General features: G+C 39.3%; 3 protein-coding genes across 4 annotated transcripts; 1 reads left to right on the forward strand and 2 right to left on the reverse strand.

Moving 5' to 3' along the window:
- Positions 1-3,322: 3,322 nt before the first annotated feature.
- LOC137937758 (pentatricopeptide repeat-containing protein At1g74630-like) lies at positions 3,323-5,574 on the reverse strand. Its single transcript, XM_068782913.1, has one exon. The coding sequence runs from the start codon at positions 5,538-5,540 to the stop codon at positions 3,618-3,620; it is 1,923 nt and encodes a 640-aa protein (XP_068639014.1). The 5' UTR covers positions 5,541-5,574; the 3' UTR covers positions 3,323-3,617.
- A 220-nt stretch (positions 5,575-5,794) lies between these two features.
- Positions 5,795-9,508, reverse strand: LOC137936981 (uncharacterized). Of its 2 annotated transcripts, none has more exons than XM_068781972.1 (4): positions 9,058-9,508; positions 7,096-7,312; positions 6,549-6,708; positions 5,795-6,451 (listed from the first exon to the last, which is right to left on the reverse strand). In XM_068781972.1, exons 1-4 carry the CDS (start codon positions 9,223-9,225, stop codon positions 5,992-5,994), a joined length of 1,005 nt encoding a protein of 334 aa, XP_068638073.1. In that variant the 5' UTR covers positions 9,226-9,508; the 3' UTR covers positions 5,795-5,991. The 2 variants fall into 2 exon arrangements, with proteins under 2 accessions (XP_068638073.1, XP_068638072.1); XM_068781971.1 differs by having other exon boundaries at positions 6,991-7,312.
- A 2,155-nt stretch (positions 9,509-11,663) lies between these two features.
- On the forward strand, positions 11,664-15,577 carry LOC137937081 (uncharacterized). The gene is made up of 5 exons (XM_068782130.1): positions 11,664-11,964; positions 12,098-13,440; positions 14,433-14,831; positions 14,926-15,167; positions 15,287-15,577. The coding sequence occupies exons 1-5, from the start codon at positions 11,795-11,797 to the stop codon at positions 15,536-15,538; spliced, it is 2,406 nt and encodes an 801-aa protein (XP_068638231.1). The 5' UTR covers positions 11,664-11,794; the 3' UTR covers positions 15,539-15,577.
- The last annotated feature ends 583 nt before the right edge of the window (positions 15,578-16,160 follow it).

A 16,160-nucleotide genomic window follows, 5' to 3' on the forward strand; every position in this document is an offset into this window, starting at 1 on the left:
TATTTATATAGACTGTTTGTTTATCAATGAATGATAGAAATTATATCCTCTACTTCGTCGTTCTGTATTTCGTTTTTATCACTGGTATTAGAGCTTGATTAGCCACTTGGAGGAAAATTCTGTTCGGTGACGACACAGCCGCAATCGTAGCCTTCGTCTTCTTTTTTATTATCTCTCATTTTTTTTCTTGTGTTGCAGCCATAGAAGTAGAAAGGACAGAGAGAGACCTCTACAGAGTCGGAAAAAAAAATTGAATGATCCCGAAAATCAGAGCTCTAAAAATTTTTCGAAATGATCCCGAAAATCAAAGCGAGACCTCTCGTCGCTAAAGAAACAAAGCCGAAAAAATTTTGGAACCCATCGCTGAAAAAACAGAGCCAAAAATTTCAGAACCCGTCGTTGAAGAAATCAGAGTTGCAAATCTCCATTCGAGAAGAAATCCGGAAATTAGAGTCGTCTTTGCCGCAGACCTTCCTCGCCGTTGCCGTTGCCACCGTCGGTACCATCAGTATCTGGTATTTTTTTTCTCCTCTCCGTCCCGTTTGATGAAGCATGGTATTGTTTGATTAGTCAGCGCAATTTGAACCGAATTGCCTGGAGGGCACAGTGCGAGGCTAGTTCATAGAACATTGATTACCTCACAACAGTGGGTGGACAACGAAGTTGATTACGACTCGACTTAGGCCCAGATTTTTTTTCCCCGTGTCGTTTTAGTTGAACCTGAGAGCGACCTAAGTTCAGGAAAGGTGAAATTGATGGCTTCTGAAAATTTTATACAGCCAACCATTTCACACTTTGATGGTCACATTACCAATGGAGCATGCTCATGGAAAAATTTTTGAGGTCAAAAGAATATTAAGACTAGTTGTCCTAGTTTTTAGGAGTGTCTTAAGTTATGTTTCAATTTGTTTTTGCACATTGTATTGTGTCTATCGTGCCTTAAGTAGGAGTTTTGTTTTTGAACGTTGTATCGTGCCTATTTTTCATCATTTCTTTTGGTTATATATTAGTCTATTTATATAGACTGTTTGTTTATCAATGAATGATAGAAACTATATCCTCTACTTCGTTGTTCTGTTTTTCATTTTTATCAGTGATATCAGAGCTTGATTAGTCACTCAGAGGAAAATTTTGTTCGGTGACGACACAGTCGTAGCCTTCGTCTTCCATTTGATTATCTCTCATTTTTTTTCTTGCGTTGCAGCCATAGAAGGAGAAAGGAGAGAGCGAGACCACTCCAGAGTCAAAAAAAAAATCGGAACGATCCCGAAAATCAGAGCGATACCTCTCGTCGCTGAAGAAACAGAGCCGAAAAAATTTTGGAACCCATCGCAGAAGAAACAGAGCCAAAAATTTTGGAACCGTCGCTAAAGAAATCAGAGTCACAAATCTCCATTCGAGAAGAAATCCAAAAATCAGAGTCGCAAATCAGAGTCGTCGTTGTCGTTGCCACCGTCGGTACCATCGATATCTGGTATTTTTTTTCTCCTCTCTGTCCCGTTTGATGAAGCATGGTATTGTTTGATTAGTTAGCGCAATTTGAACCAAATTGCCTGGAGGGCACAATGCGAGGCTAGTTCATAGAACAATGATTACCTCACAGCAATGTGGACAACAGAGTTGATTACGACTCGACTTAGGCCCAAATTTTTTTTCCCTGTGTCTTTCAGCTGAACCTGAGAGCGACCTAAGTTCAGGAAAGGTGAAATTGATGGCTTCTGAAAATTTTATATAGCCAGCCATTCCACGTTTTGATGGTCACATTACCATTGGAGCATGGAAAATTTTTTGAGGTCCAAAGAATATTAAGACTAGTTGTCCTAGTTTTTAGAAGTGTAGTAAGTTATGTTTCAGTTTCTTTATGCACGTTGTATCGTGCCAATTTTTCATCAGTTCTTTCGATTATGTATTAATCTATTTATATAAACTGTTTGTTTATCAATTAATGATAGAAATTATATCCTCTACTTCGTCGTTCTGTATTTCATTTTTATCGATGTATAAGAGCTTGTTTAGCCTCTCGGAGGAAAATTCTATTCGGTGATGACACAGTCGTAGCCTTCGTGTTCCGTTTGATTATCTCTCGTTTTTTTTCATGCGCCGCAACCATTGAAGGAGAAAGGAGAGAGCAAGACCCCTCCAGAGTCGAAAAAAATAAATTCGGAACAATCTCGAAAATCAGAGCGAGACCTCTCATCGTTGAAGAAACAGAGCCGAAAAAATTTCGGAACCCATCGCTAAAGAAACAGAGCTTAAATTTCGGAACCCGTCGCTGAAGAAATCAGAGTCGCCGTTGCCGCAGACCTTCCTCGCCATTGCCGTTGCCGTTGCCACCGTCGGTACCATTGGTATCTGGTATTTTTTTCTCCTCTCCGTCCCGTTTGATGAAGCATGGTATTGTTTCATTAGTCAGCGCAATTTGAACCGAATTGCCTGGAGGGCATAGTCCGAGGCTAGTTCATAGAACAGTGATTACCTCATAGCAGTCAGTGGGTGGACAATGGAGTTGATTACGACTCGACTTAGGCCCAGATTTTTTTCCCAGAGTCGTTTCAGCTGAACCTGAGAACGACCTAAGTTCAGGAAAGGTGAAATTGATGGCTTTTGAAAATTTTATACAGCCAGTCATTCCACGACGCTTTGATGGTCACTATGAACATTGGAGCATGTTCATAGAAAATTTTTTGAGGTCCGAAGAATATTAAGACTAGTTATCCTAATTTTTAGGAGTGTCGTAAGTTATGTTTCAGTTTGTTTTTGCACGTTGTATCGTGCCGATTGTGCCTTAAGTAGGATTGTTTTTGCACGTTGTATCGTGCCTATTTTTTAACAGTTCTTTCAGTTATGTATTACTCTATTTATATAGACTGTCCGTTGATCAATAAATGATAGAAATTATATCCCCTACTTCGTCGTTCTGTATTTCGTTTTTATGAGGTGTTCCGTTCACTCCTTTGCCTTGAAAACTAAGGCGTGAAGCAATTTTTAAAAAATTAGATTAAATAAGAGACATTTTCAAATCGTGAAGTTCTTAGATGATCAGTCTTTTATGTAAATATTTTGGTGAATTTATTTGCTTTAGATTCATACTGCATGTAAATATTTGGATTTGATTGATTCGTCATTATAAATTTGTGTCGTTGATAATATTACTGGTGGCCATTTGGGAAAATTTCCTTGTTATGATTCTGATTTCAGACAGAAACTTCTTCCTGAATTTCACATTTTGAGTCGTGGAAAAATTACTCTAGAGAAATAAGCCGTTTACTAACAGTTCTCTGAAAACCCTGAAATCGGCAGAAACAGAGGAGAAACTCCCAAGTATCCCTTTCATGATACAAAAAAGATCGGCCTGAGACACTCAGCCTTGTTAACAGCAAAGTAAAAAAGAGTTTTTATTCGGATTCTTTCATTGGAATAAAGGGTTCACCCTTTGATTGGAAATTGCCAGGTTAGGTTGGTGAACTAAAGAGAATTAGTTCCTCAGCTTCAACTGTTGCTTCAGGCTATGTGGCTCTGGTAAAACATATTTCCTGTTCGTAAGGCTGGTATTTATCTTTATGTAGATAACTCAACCAATCTTCCTTTATTATTGAAAATAATTCAACAGCAGATAATCACCAGTAATCTTTACAAGAACAAGACCCATCTTTGAGTGAATGAAATCGGCTGCGATCCCTTAACAATATCTCCCTGTGATAAACCTTTGATATCAATTTCATCACAGTATGGCAATCCCTGCACACTCTCAAATTCTTCACGATCCTTATTACAGTTCCTTGGCACACCTTGGCCAGACCAAAAGCAACGGCAAGCTTCTCACTGTGCTGAGAAACGGAATCTTCCTTGTCCTCGTCCTCTATATCATGCAAAACACTTCTCGTCTCCGGCACATAACCTGCAGTCCTCAACGCTGACATGATCTCAGCTAGCTTACTGTGGGCTACGTTGGCCACTTCACTCTCTCTGTCCCCAGCCACAAATTTATGCACAACTTTGTCAACTTCAATAGTACTCCAACCAGGTGTTTTGTTAATATTCCTGTTAACCATGGATCTCCTTACCACGGCAACATCATTCCACTTCCCTGCAATAGCGTATATGTTAGAGAGCAGAATATAATCGCTGGAATTATCAGGATCAAGCTCGGACAGTTTTTTTCTTGCTTCCTCTGCCAACTTGAGCTCACCATGGATACTACAAGCTCCAAGCAGGGTCCTCCAGATGATTTCATTGGGTTCAATAGGCATATCAGTTATAAATTCATAGGCTTGGTTGAGTAGGCCGGCACGACTGTACAGATCCACCATACACCCATAATGCTCAATGGATGGTTCGAGCTCATAAGACTCCTTCATTTTATGGAAATACCCGCAAGCTTGATCGATCAAACCAGCATGGCTACAAGCATATAACATTGAAACAAAAGTAACCCCATCAGGCCTAATTTCAGACTTCTCCATCTCAGCAAAAAGTTCCTGCACTTCTTCAGCCTGACCCTGCATTGCCAGTGCAGCCATCATGATTGACCATGAAATGACAGACTTGTTCTCCATCATCTGATAAAAAACCCCCCTGGCCATCTCTGTATCTCCACATTTGGCATACACGTCCAACAGAGCGTTGGTTACAGGCATAACATGGTTAAGTCCCGCCTTCACTATATACCCATGTAAGACTTTTCCGGACATGAAAGCCCCAACCTGTGCAGATACTGAAAGAATTCCTGTCAAGCTCACCTCATTGTACCCCATCCCCATCCTCTGTGACTCTCGGAAAAAATAGAAAGCTTCATCTAAACAACCATTATGGGCAAATCCAACAATCATCGTACTCCAAGAGATCGAGTCTGTGTCAGGCATCTCGTTAAATAATCTCCGAGCAACTTCAAGCTCACCGGCTTTTGTGTACCCTGCTAGCATTATATTCCATGACGTAAGATCTCTAACCGGCATCTTATTGAACATCTGATCAGCACCCACTAGATCGCTGCATCTGAAATAGGCAGTAACTATTGCATTCCAGGTAACAACATTCGGTTCCTCTGTCTCATCAAAAGCCCTCTGTGCCGACGTTAGATCTTCAGCTTCTGCATATGTGCTTATGAGCGTCGTCCGAACAAAGAGATGGGTGTCAAGCCCGAAGAGGAGAGCTTGGCAATGGAGCTGGGTTCCGGCGTCCAGGGACTTCATATTTGCGGCGGCTTTGAAAAGGAAGGCAAATGAGAAGCTGTCAGGGACAACGGATTGATGCCGCATTTGGGTGTACATCAGGAGAGCCTCATGGGGGGACCCGGATTCTGAAAAGCCACGAATGAGGGTATTGCGCATGAAGACATCTGGAGATGCAATTTCGGCGAACAACGAAAGTGCAAAATCAATGGCGTCGGACACTGTCACTGCAGAGAGAAGAAGCTGTCCAACGAGTAAAGGATTTTGATCCAGCCCAGCTTTCAGTGTACGAGAGTGAATCTGATTAAGGCCCCCAATAGTTCTACAATTTCGCAAGAGGGATAAGCAGAGCTGCAAGCTGCTGCTCATTAGCCTTTTTTTGTTTGCTGATTTCGAGTAAACTATTCACAAGTAGATGCTTTGAATTCCTAGTATCGCGAGGAAGGTTTATCGCCGTAAATGCTGCAGAATAACAAAGCAATCTGGCCGTGGACTATTTCGACCGACTGGAATGCAACTCGGAGAGTAAATTCCGATGAGGCTCTCTTCCTTCGCCTGAGAGGAACAATCAATATGTTCATGGGTGGAGAATCAAAATTGGGAGATTCGTATGTGACTATATATTGAAGATCGAAAAAGAGCTGGAGCTGTTTACTGAGACATGGTTCCGGTTTGGGAGATGATTAACCAAGAGAGTTTATAACATCAGCAAACAGTCAGTCACGGGTACGCAACTTAAAATAATCATTGTTCTCTGTAACTCCCAACTGTTAAAGGTTGAGTGGAAACATGATTAGGGGCCAAAAAGGTCTCAGCGACTTCAGAAAGGTATCTCCTGCAAGAACTTGTAGAGCTCCTCTGCAACGATTTCGGGATACTCCTCCTGTGGAAGAAGAGCCCCGGGCACCTCAACGAACTTGCTGACCCCTTTGGCCCCTCTAAGAGCCTCCATCTCAGCTTTTGATCTTTTTGGTGCGCCTGAAGTGGAAACCACCAAAATGGGCACCTTCTCGTCCATACTTGCAAATAGATCAAGGAACTCTTCCCGGGACTTGACAGGGTCAAGAAGGCCTGTTAAAAAAGCTGCAGGCACAAATCTAGCCCCCTTTCGTTTTGTCAGAGCGTAGCGATTCTCAATAATGCTGGGTGTTACATTCTGAGGATCTGCATAAACATGGGATTTATATTGGGATTGAATGGCTTTTTCATTGCTGACAAGAACATTATACATCATCCATCCCACAGCAGGGGTTCTTAAGGCACCTCTCAGTAGTCCATACCTGTCAAATGAGAAACCTTAATCAGGGAAAATATGATGAATAGAGATGCAAGAACAAATTCCTAAAAAAGGAGAAGTTTGTAAAGCAATTCATATACCTTGTTTCCATGTCCGAGTTTCGACCAAAAACAATTGGAAGGGGGCCAGCCCATGTTGGAGCAACAGCTGCAAGTGCAGATGGCTTAACCAGACCCTTTTTTGCTGCACGGAGTGCTATAGTTGCAGCATGCCCTCCAGCAATAACTACCACATCATTACCTGATAGATTTGCAAATAATTATGGGTTAGTTCAATTATTTTTGGGTTTCAAACTCTTTTCCCCCAACTTATAGAATTCAATCCACTCACACAATCTCAACTTATGCTGAATACTTCAGATGCGACTTAATTCAGGCTTCATGACTTCAACCTCAAAAAACCTCACAGATGCAAATTGGAGGGCAGAACAGATTGAATCAATTACCAGGTTATGCACCCATATGAGTGTCATAAGAAAGTTCTTCAAGAGTCCCAAACCAAAAAAAGGAGTACTCAACACACCTGACTGGATCAAAGGACCATTTGATGCATTTATAAATTCAACCAAGAACTTCTCCATGACATCAGCATTGTAATCAATAGATGGTCTATCTGAATAACCCAGACCTGGCCAATCAACAATAGTGGTCTGCCAGTTCACTTCCCCATTCCGCATAGCAATATCTTGAGCAACCGTCCTCCACTCTTCAACGGTGCTAACATCTGAAATTGTGGGTATCATAAGGACATTCTTGATCTTGTTATTGATGGGGGTTTCTGCTTCATATTCTTCATAATAGACGTTAACAGAATTATCTTGATATCTCCATTGCCAGCTGCCAGTCTGGAAGCCCCAAACAAATGTAAGATGAGTACAAATTTGTGTGTGTGAGAGAGAGAGAAGGGCAGACTGTATACAAATTTTTAACCAAATAAACTAATCCCAAAACCCATCTGAATACTAAGAAAGATGGCTAATGTCCATCCAGTCAACCTATCCAAATGTCTTAAGAATTTCAATTGGAAAAATTTACTTTCATAAGCTATAAAGAAAGTAAGTAACCCACTAAACACAAACAAGACTTGAGTCAAGGACTTGTTTTTCAGCCCTTAGTCGTATTTCACAATCAAAGAGATGGGAATCACATTCGGATACTTAATAGTAGGGGAGGCACCGAGTCAATCCAGCTCGCAAACTGTTCGAGCTTAGCTCAGTTCATTTTTTACTTGAGATTGGCTTGAGTTCAAACTTGAAATAAGGCTCGTTAAGTATAACAAACCAAACTCAAAATTTTCTAAGCTTGACTTGTTAAGCCGTCAGACGACTCATTAGCATAGATTTGTGTATAAAAATACCTTTTACTCTAATTGCTCTTGTCAATTTCCTCTTTAGTTGGTTGATAGTTGCTCTTATTTACCTCAAAGACAATCGATCATTCAGCCCTTTTGGGTCTTTCAACATCTAATGTTATTGTTTGCCAATGGAATAAACACTATTGATGGAGGTGTTTGCTCTTTCTTTTAGGTCTATTTTAAGCTGGTTATAATGCATTAGTATTATCTATTGCAAAGTTTTGGACTCCTCTATGATAACTTGCAGTTCAATTAGGTTCATCACGATACTCTTTATATATTTTTGTAATTTTCATTTTTGTAGTTTTAAATGTATGTTGAGCTCGAACCTGGCTCACATTCAAGTTTGAACTCATTTAAAAATTTTGAGCTCAAGCTTGAGTTCAATTTAAGGCTTGAGTCGAGCTCAGGCTTCAAGTTTTAAGGTCAAGCCAAGCTCAAACCTATACAGGTTTGACCTTGGCTCGACTCGATGCCACCCCTACTTATTAGGAAAGTAAGCTATAACATTTGGTCTGAAAACATCTAACTTCCGTATTCCAACTACAATGCATATGAGAAAGTCGTTCTGGGCATCTGACTTTCCCTCATTGCACAACCCCCCCCCCCTCCCCAAAAAAACATAGAGAACAAGGACTTACTTTAAACTCCAAAGATACCAACTACAACTACAAAGATAGATGAGGCTAGAAGTTCTAACCATTCTTGGTAAAACTTATTCATAACTACAAAGATAGATGTGGCTAGAAGTTCTAGCCATTCTTGGTAAAACTTATTCACAACGACAAAGATAGATGTGGCTAGAAGTTCTAGCCATTCTTGGTAAAACTTATTCACAACTACATTACCATCAACGCTGAGCCAAACGTCGAATGCTTGCATATAAAAAATAACTATATAAAAAAACATGATCATTCCAGATCCAATGCTATGCATTTCAGAGGTCCCCACGCAAAAGCTTAAGAGTAAAACTAACCAGAGTCTACAATCTTCAACAGCAAAATTCCCAATTCGCGCTAAAACGCGTCAACACAGGTAAAAGATGATCATTTACTATAAATTCAATCTCCAAAACTCCTTCACGTAATAAGCGAGCAAGAAGAAAAGAAACACAAACCCAATTGTAAAAAAAAAAAGAAAAAAAAAAACTCCCCCCACCTATCAAATCGTCCTCTCAATTCATAGATCAATCATACAAATTAACGAAACTGGTATAACGTAATGGAAGTTGCTTACCTTTGATGGAACCTTCGATTTCTGTCGGACAGCAACGTAGGGAATACCCAAAGAAGACGAAAGGGCTCTGACAGTTAGGGTTTTGCGAATGTGGAAACTAGGAAGACGAGAAGAACACGAAAAGAGCCTCGAAGATGGAGAAACGTAGAAAGTTGCAGAGAAAGCCATCAAAAAACTGAATTCAGCTTGATTTACCCTTTAAGGGGTTTGTAGATTTGCAGGACAGATTTCTTCAGAACTGGAAAGATAAAAAATTACTTGGAGAATTGAACGCCATAATATTACACGTAATCGTTCCTTAATACAGAAATTCCCCACCACAAAAATGGCGGCTCAGTGGTGACACTCTTTCAATGCTGAGCCAGGCAGCAGTGCGGAATTTACGAGTGAAGTATTTACTTTTATTTGGATTAATTTATATATGAATCTTTCGTAAAAAATCACAATCTCATGGAAAAACACCCCACAGTTGGACAAGCGCGTTGAAAAAAGAAAAAAAAAAATCAATGAAATGATTTGATTTGAGAGATGGAGTAAGCTGCATCAAACATCTTATAAAAGCTAAAATCATATGTTTATTGAATGAATTGAGTGATCACCAAAAGAAAAAGGGCAAAAAGAGAAAAAAAAAAGCTAAAAGCGATTAGAACAATTGAAAACTCCACACAACCCCCGAAAGCAACTCCCTCTTTTGTCTTATAAAGATTTTTTTCTTGCCACTATAAACGGTAACGCGTGATTTTGGCTTTATGTGCCTACATATATGTTTGATGTTTCAATCAGGAAATTCGCCATGGAGAGCCTCTTGCACAAGCCTTCATGGCCTCCTTACCAACTACCTCATCCATCCTCATATATCTTATTTCTTAATTACAAAAATTATTTTATTTTGAATTTAAAAAGGTTAAAAAGATATATTATAGGTTTGTGTGATTTAATTAATTGTTACATGCCTCATAGAAGCGTCCTAGGGAACACCTCCCCCTTAAATTCTTAATGCAATTATACAAATCTAAAGTACTCTTTTGAATAATTATCCTAATCAAAGTTTAGACTCATTTCATGTTGTTTGGACCTCTTGATACTGACCCTAAAATTGTCGGTTATCTCAAAATATTTTTTGGTATTAATTATATATTATTCTAATACATCATCATTAAAATAAAATCTCAACATTCATTATCAATTATTAATTAAATTTTACTACAAGATTTAATATGCATGAACCACTAATGAAGAAAAAATTAACTTATACTAAGAAATTATTTATTCTTTCATGTATAAAAAATAATTTCACTATAAACTCGTTTTTGTATCCTCTTTAATTTTTTTTATCGTATATTAACAATTTGGGATAACTATTTTTTCCTTGACAATCAATCGAAACAAACTCTATAATATTTTGGTCAAACAAAAAATATTTAAATTAAAATAATTTTTTTATAATTTTCTATTGACACAAGCACGCTTTCATGAGGTCAGTGTCGACGTCTTCAACTCATGCAAAATTTGATGGAGATAATTAATTAATAATACAAAAAAATAAAGTGAAAGGGGGTGGTTGTGGCTTTTAGATGTCAAAATAGGCTTAATTTTTTAGGGCACATTGCAACCTAAATTGGGCACATCAAGGCCATGTCTTTTCTTTTTGGGTGGTGAACGTGAGAGGATTTTTTTTGTGGCTTTTTACATCTTCTAAAGACAACCAAATATAATGATACATATTAAAGAGGTAGATACCCTTCTTATATATTTTTTTTGTTTTTTATATATTTGTTTTTAAATAAAAAAATTGACACTGTATGGGTTCATATTAATCAATAAAAAAAATTAATTTAGATAAATTGAAAATAATTTTTCTGCAAAATCGAAAAGAAGTGTTTGAAAGAGCCAAAATACAAAGGAAGAAGGTTCCACACACCAGAGTCGAAACAAAAGAAGAAGAAAAGGCATCCCCTACCTCCTATTTTATTTTGAATTTTGATTTTTTTTCTAGAAACTTTTAAATTCAAACTTAGCCATTAAATTATACCGACTTTCTCCAAAAACTAGGTTTGTCAAAACTCATGACACTAAAAAAACAAGATATCTTTGATTTTTAGTCATTGGAAACATTTGGAAAAATCGAAAAAGTCCACTTTAAATTTTGTATTAATGAAGGGCTTTAATTCCATTTTATGTTATATATTAAAGTGTGAAATGGGGGGAGTGCCCTGAAATGAGAGACATGGAAGGGTCAGTGGGGTTCCAATGTTGGCTCATAGTCTTGTAGAAGGAAGGTGAGTTAGCGTAATTTCCCAAATTTACCCAACCTGATTAGGCCCTGAAAACAAGCAGAAACTGAACCGGAGAACAGAGACTTTCCAACGGATTTTTTTCACTTGACCGACTATCCATCCCACTAATAACAGCCCTGAAATTTCTAAGCAAGCAAGCGTCGACAAGCGCCAGGTCGCTCCAATGTTCTTTTCCCACCTTAATTCTAGCTTCATCTTCACCATTAATATCGACTTTTAGGTCAGACTTCCACCTCTCTCAACTGGGTCTCAGTTCGTTTCTCCGGATTCTTCTTCCCTTCCCCTGTTTTTTACTGGTAGAGAGTCGTTCTCTGATGAGTTTTTTCCACATCAGAATCGAGTGCTCGCTCGAACTGTTCTCCCCATTCTTTTTGTTGTTTTTGTTGTTTTTGTTACAGAAGGGAAAAGGATTAGATTAAATACTCGTCTGGAATGAATTGATGGGAACTCGGAGGATTTTTACGTTTGATGCTCGGGGGGGTTTCGTGCATGGACGTTCTTTGAACGAGCTTCTGTGCAGAAAGATGGTTCTGTTTGTTAGTTCTTGTTGGCTTTTCGTCTTCAATTCGATACTTGCCGTCATCAGATTCATCGTAACGTATTTTTTAAGGTGAGGGGTGGTTTGTTTAATCAGTCAAGACGTGTTGGGTTTTTGAGGTTTTTATGTTGTTTCTGTTTTCTCTCTGATATCTGATTTTAATGGCGTCTGCACCGCCCCTTGGTTTAATTTTATTGTTTTACAGGTTTCGTATAGAGAAGAGTTCTGGTAAAGATGACACCAGTTTTGAACCGTTTCTCCAAAATGATGAGATAAGTGATTTGAGGGAGTCCTTGTCCATGCCTGAGGTGATTGAATTCGAGAAAACAGAGTATGATGGGTTCGAAGAGAAGGAAACTCCCAGGTTCAGTTTCAAGTTCCAGTTCTCGAGTCCTGAAGAAATCAGAAGAAAAATCGAAGAGTCGGAAGAGCCTGTTCACCAGGAGAAGAACGATTCAACCGAGACGAATGTTCAACTGTATAGATTTCTGGGCGAGAAAAATTTTGTTGGTTTCATCGAGCAGCCAGAAGTTTTCAATTTGAGAGTGGAATACTCGTATCCGGAAGTAGAAGATTCTTCCTCTGAAGATGCCGAAGTATTCAAAAAGGAATTATCAGTACAGAACGTTCGTACTGAAGAATCAGTTCCCAGTGTCGAATTCCCTTCGAATAACAACGTGACAGAAGAAAATTCCCAGAAACCAGAAGTCGGCACGCTTGCCGACGATCAAGTCTCGATCAAGGATTCTCTGTTCGAATTGAGTATTGATAATTTAGCCGACAGAGACGCGTTTGATGAAGCTCCGTTTCTGTCGCAGAGAGACTTCTTTGGTTCTAATTCGGACCTCGAGTCTCTCAATTCCTTCATCGAAATTTCAGCTGGGGATCAAGGAGCGGAAATTTCAGGCTATTTTCTGACGGAGGGAGACTTCACCGGCCATCAACAGGAAACTCCGAGCGATTTTGAAGAAAAAGATACCCATTTGCGGACATCGTGTAATTCAGAAAAAGAGTTAAATGAGCTGAATGACGATATGAATCAAGATGACAATTCCCTAACTGGGTCTTCCGCTGTTGTAAACCAGATAATCAGTTCAAATCCGTCCGAGGAACAAAACCCAGATGGAGATTTAAGCATCCCCAAAAACCGAACAGAATTGATCGAAACTATTGAAGAACCCGAAGATGTTCATCACGGTTTCAATTCGAGAACAGAAACTCAAGCTACAGAACCGGAGAACAAATCACAGACAGCCGAAGGAACTAACTTTCAGTCCTCAACGGATTCGGATTCGGATTCCTTATGGGAACATCAGGATTTGATAGAGCAGCTGCGGATGGAACTGAAGAAAGTGAGAGCAATCGGACTTCCCACCATTTTAGAAGAATCTGAGAGCCCAAAAACCATGTTCGACCTAAAACCATGGAAGTTCGAAGAGAAGTTCCTGCAGGAAGATCCCATGGACGAGCTACAGAAGTTCTACAAGAGCTACAGGGAGAGAATGAGAAAATTCGACATATTGAATTATCAAAAGATGTATGCTATCGGTAAGTCGAATCTTCTGTTCTTCTTCTCCAGTTTATTCCTTCCATTATTATCATTATTTTTTTTTTGTGCATACATGACAATTTTAACTTCAAAGATTCAAAACCAGAAACAAAAAAAAAACATAAAAGTTTTCCGTCCGGTCTCTGTTTAATGATCGTAATGGGCTTCATTAATATTCATTTAATCTTCGCTTTCTTCTCTTATGACCTGTTAGTATCAATCATTACGTACTGAATAACCGAGTTTTTGTAAGCTTTTGAGGTCAATTTCAATGCAGATATGTGATTACTTTGATTCAAAGTAACCACAGCAGTATCGACAAGTCTGTGTTGATAGTTTCAAGGAAGGAAGAAAGTTAACAATGGCACAATAGCCGGACCGGCCGAGTTTTTGGTTCATTCCGGTTCAACCTTTGGTTCAGTATGGTCAAAAACTCAAACCTCCAATTAAATAATCTTTCTTTTGAATTTTTCATATTAACCCAAATAAATTTTTATAAGTTTGTAGAAAAAATAGTTTCCTATGGTTTAAAAATTACCATCAATGCCATGGACCAATCAGGCTATCGACCACTCTAATTGTCTCTAGGGATGTCAACTTTGTGTTACAAATTTCGTATAGGATCGATCGGTTCAACCACTTGAAATCGTCGAGACCTAGTATTGTGTTAAAACCTGATTGATTATGCTGAGTTTATTGGTTGATAATTTTTATTTTTATTTATTTTTTATAATTGTAATTGAACCATGTTCAACTAATCTCAGCTGCAGGTTCAATTTGGTCTAGTGTCTCCTTTATTAATAAAAAAATTGGAGATAATTGTCTCAGGTGAATAAGAAACAAGGGGGGAGGATCCCACATGAATGAGAAATAGAGGGGTAGGTGGGTGGGTGTTGAATTAGTTGTGGGGGGGGAGGTACCCCTTTGAATGCATGGTATTCCATTTCTCTAAATTTTACTAATATAGGGGCTAATAATCTCTAAATTGCAGGTTTTCTCCAACTAAAAGATCCGCTGCAGTCAACATTATTGACCAAGAAGTCATCTGTTCCGTCCCTCACATCCCTTCTCTCCCGTCGTCGAAAGGTGGAAGACGACCCATCAAAGAAGCTGATAAAAGAGCTCCAAAGCGATCTAGAGACCGTCTACGTCGGCCAAACGTGCCTCTCCTGGGAGTTCATGCAATGGCAGCACGGCAAGGCCTGCGAATCCGATCCAAACGACAGTTTTCGAACTCGATCATACAACCAAGTCGCGGGAGAGTTCCAGCAGTTCCAGGTGGTTCTACAGAGGTTCTTAGAGAACGAGGAGTTCGAGGGTCCTCGTGTTCAGAACTACGTCAAGAGCCGCTGCGTGCTGCGAAACTTTCTCCAGGTTCCGACTATCAGAGGTATTAATTACCACGACGGTCTTTGCGATTGATCTGTAAATACGTTCCCATGTTCATTAAGAAGCTTGCTGACGCTTCGGTTTGCTCTCGACAGAGGACCGTTTCAAGGATAAGAAGGAAGAGAGGAGATGGAGAAGAGAGAACTCAGATCTGGTTACGTGCTCGATGCTGGTAAACTTCATCGAGCAATCGATGCGAATCATGTGCGAGTTCATTAAGGCCGATAAGGAAGAAACCGGTCTGCTTCCGAGGGGACTTTCCGGCGCTCAAACGGAGGAGCTTCAAGATCCTTCAGACCTGCAACTCTTCCACGACGTCCAGATAAATTTTCATAAGGTACGTGGATCGATTCACTCTTAGTTCAGTGATTTCTCTACGAAAATATAACAAACTTGATAGTGGGAAATAATATACAAAATGAATGTCATTAATGTTAGAAATATTTTGACACGTAGAAGGAGAAGAAGCTCAGGGATTTGCTCAGAACTGGGCAATGTCTGGTGAAGAGGTTTCAAAAGCATCAAGGAAATGATATGCAACAAGTAATGTTTCTAGCGCAAGTGGACATCAAATTAGTGGGGAGAGTATTAAGGATGAGAAGAGTGACAAGTGATCAGCTCATGTGGTGTGACAAAAAATTGAATAGAATTACATTTTCTGATAGAAAGGTTTATAGGGAACCTTCATTCTTGCTCTTCCCTTGTTGACATGTACCATCTTCAATTTTTGTACATCTTCTTGTTGTAATTCTGATCAATTAATAGACAATGCTCTCATATAAGTCCAATTGGTTTTTTGGTTTTGATAAGTGTTAGGATAAATTTATATGTCGGCATTAAATCAATTATAAACTGTAACTTGTGTTGGAGCTTGTATTGAATCATAGGTCACCTTGGCAAGAACCGACATGCCCGCACCAACAAGGCGTGTGCCTACTGTAATGCTAAGTAATGGGCGGGGGAGAAATCCTAAACCTTGACCCGACCAATGCCCACCTCGAAAGTTAAAGGTTAAAATGAAAGCCAAGTATCACAAGCCTGTAGGTACCTGACACTAGTGTTATAAAACTCGGATTGGACCCTATGGTAGAACAACCAAATACAATATACCTGCCTAGGTTAAATAAAAGTGAAATCAAAATTTTCCTAAAATTAAAATTGGGTTAGGTGGACAAATGTTACTAACCATTGCGCCACAAGACCGGTCTATTAGCGAAGGCGTAACATGCATATTAAAGACAAGTCATTCCAACACTCCCCCGCACGGGGAACACCGTATACAAATACAAATGCACAATCCCACCTATATGGGGACGGCCAAAGACAAAGT

The sequence above is a fragment of the Aristolochia californica genome, unplaced genomic scaffold, assembly GCF_029961685.1.
Source record: "Aristolochia californica isolate CCGP_79_NKW_82.1479 unplaced genomic scaffold, dmAriCali1.0.hap1 SCAF_7, whole genome shotgun sequence".
Taxonomy (NCBI): Eukaryota; Viridiplantae; Streptophyta; class Magnoliopsida; order Piperales; family Aristolochiaceae; genus Aristolochia; species Aristolochia californica.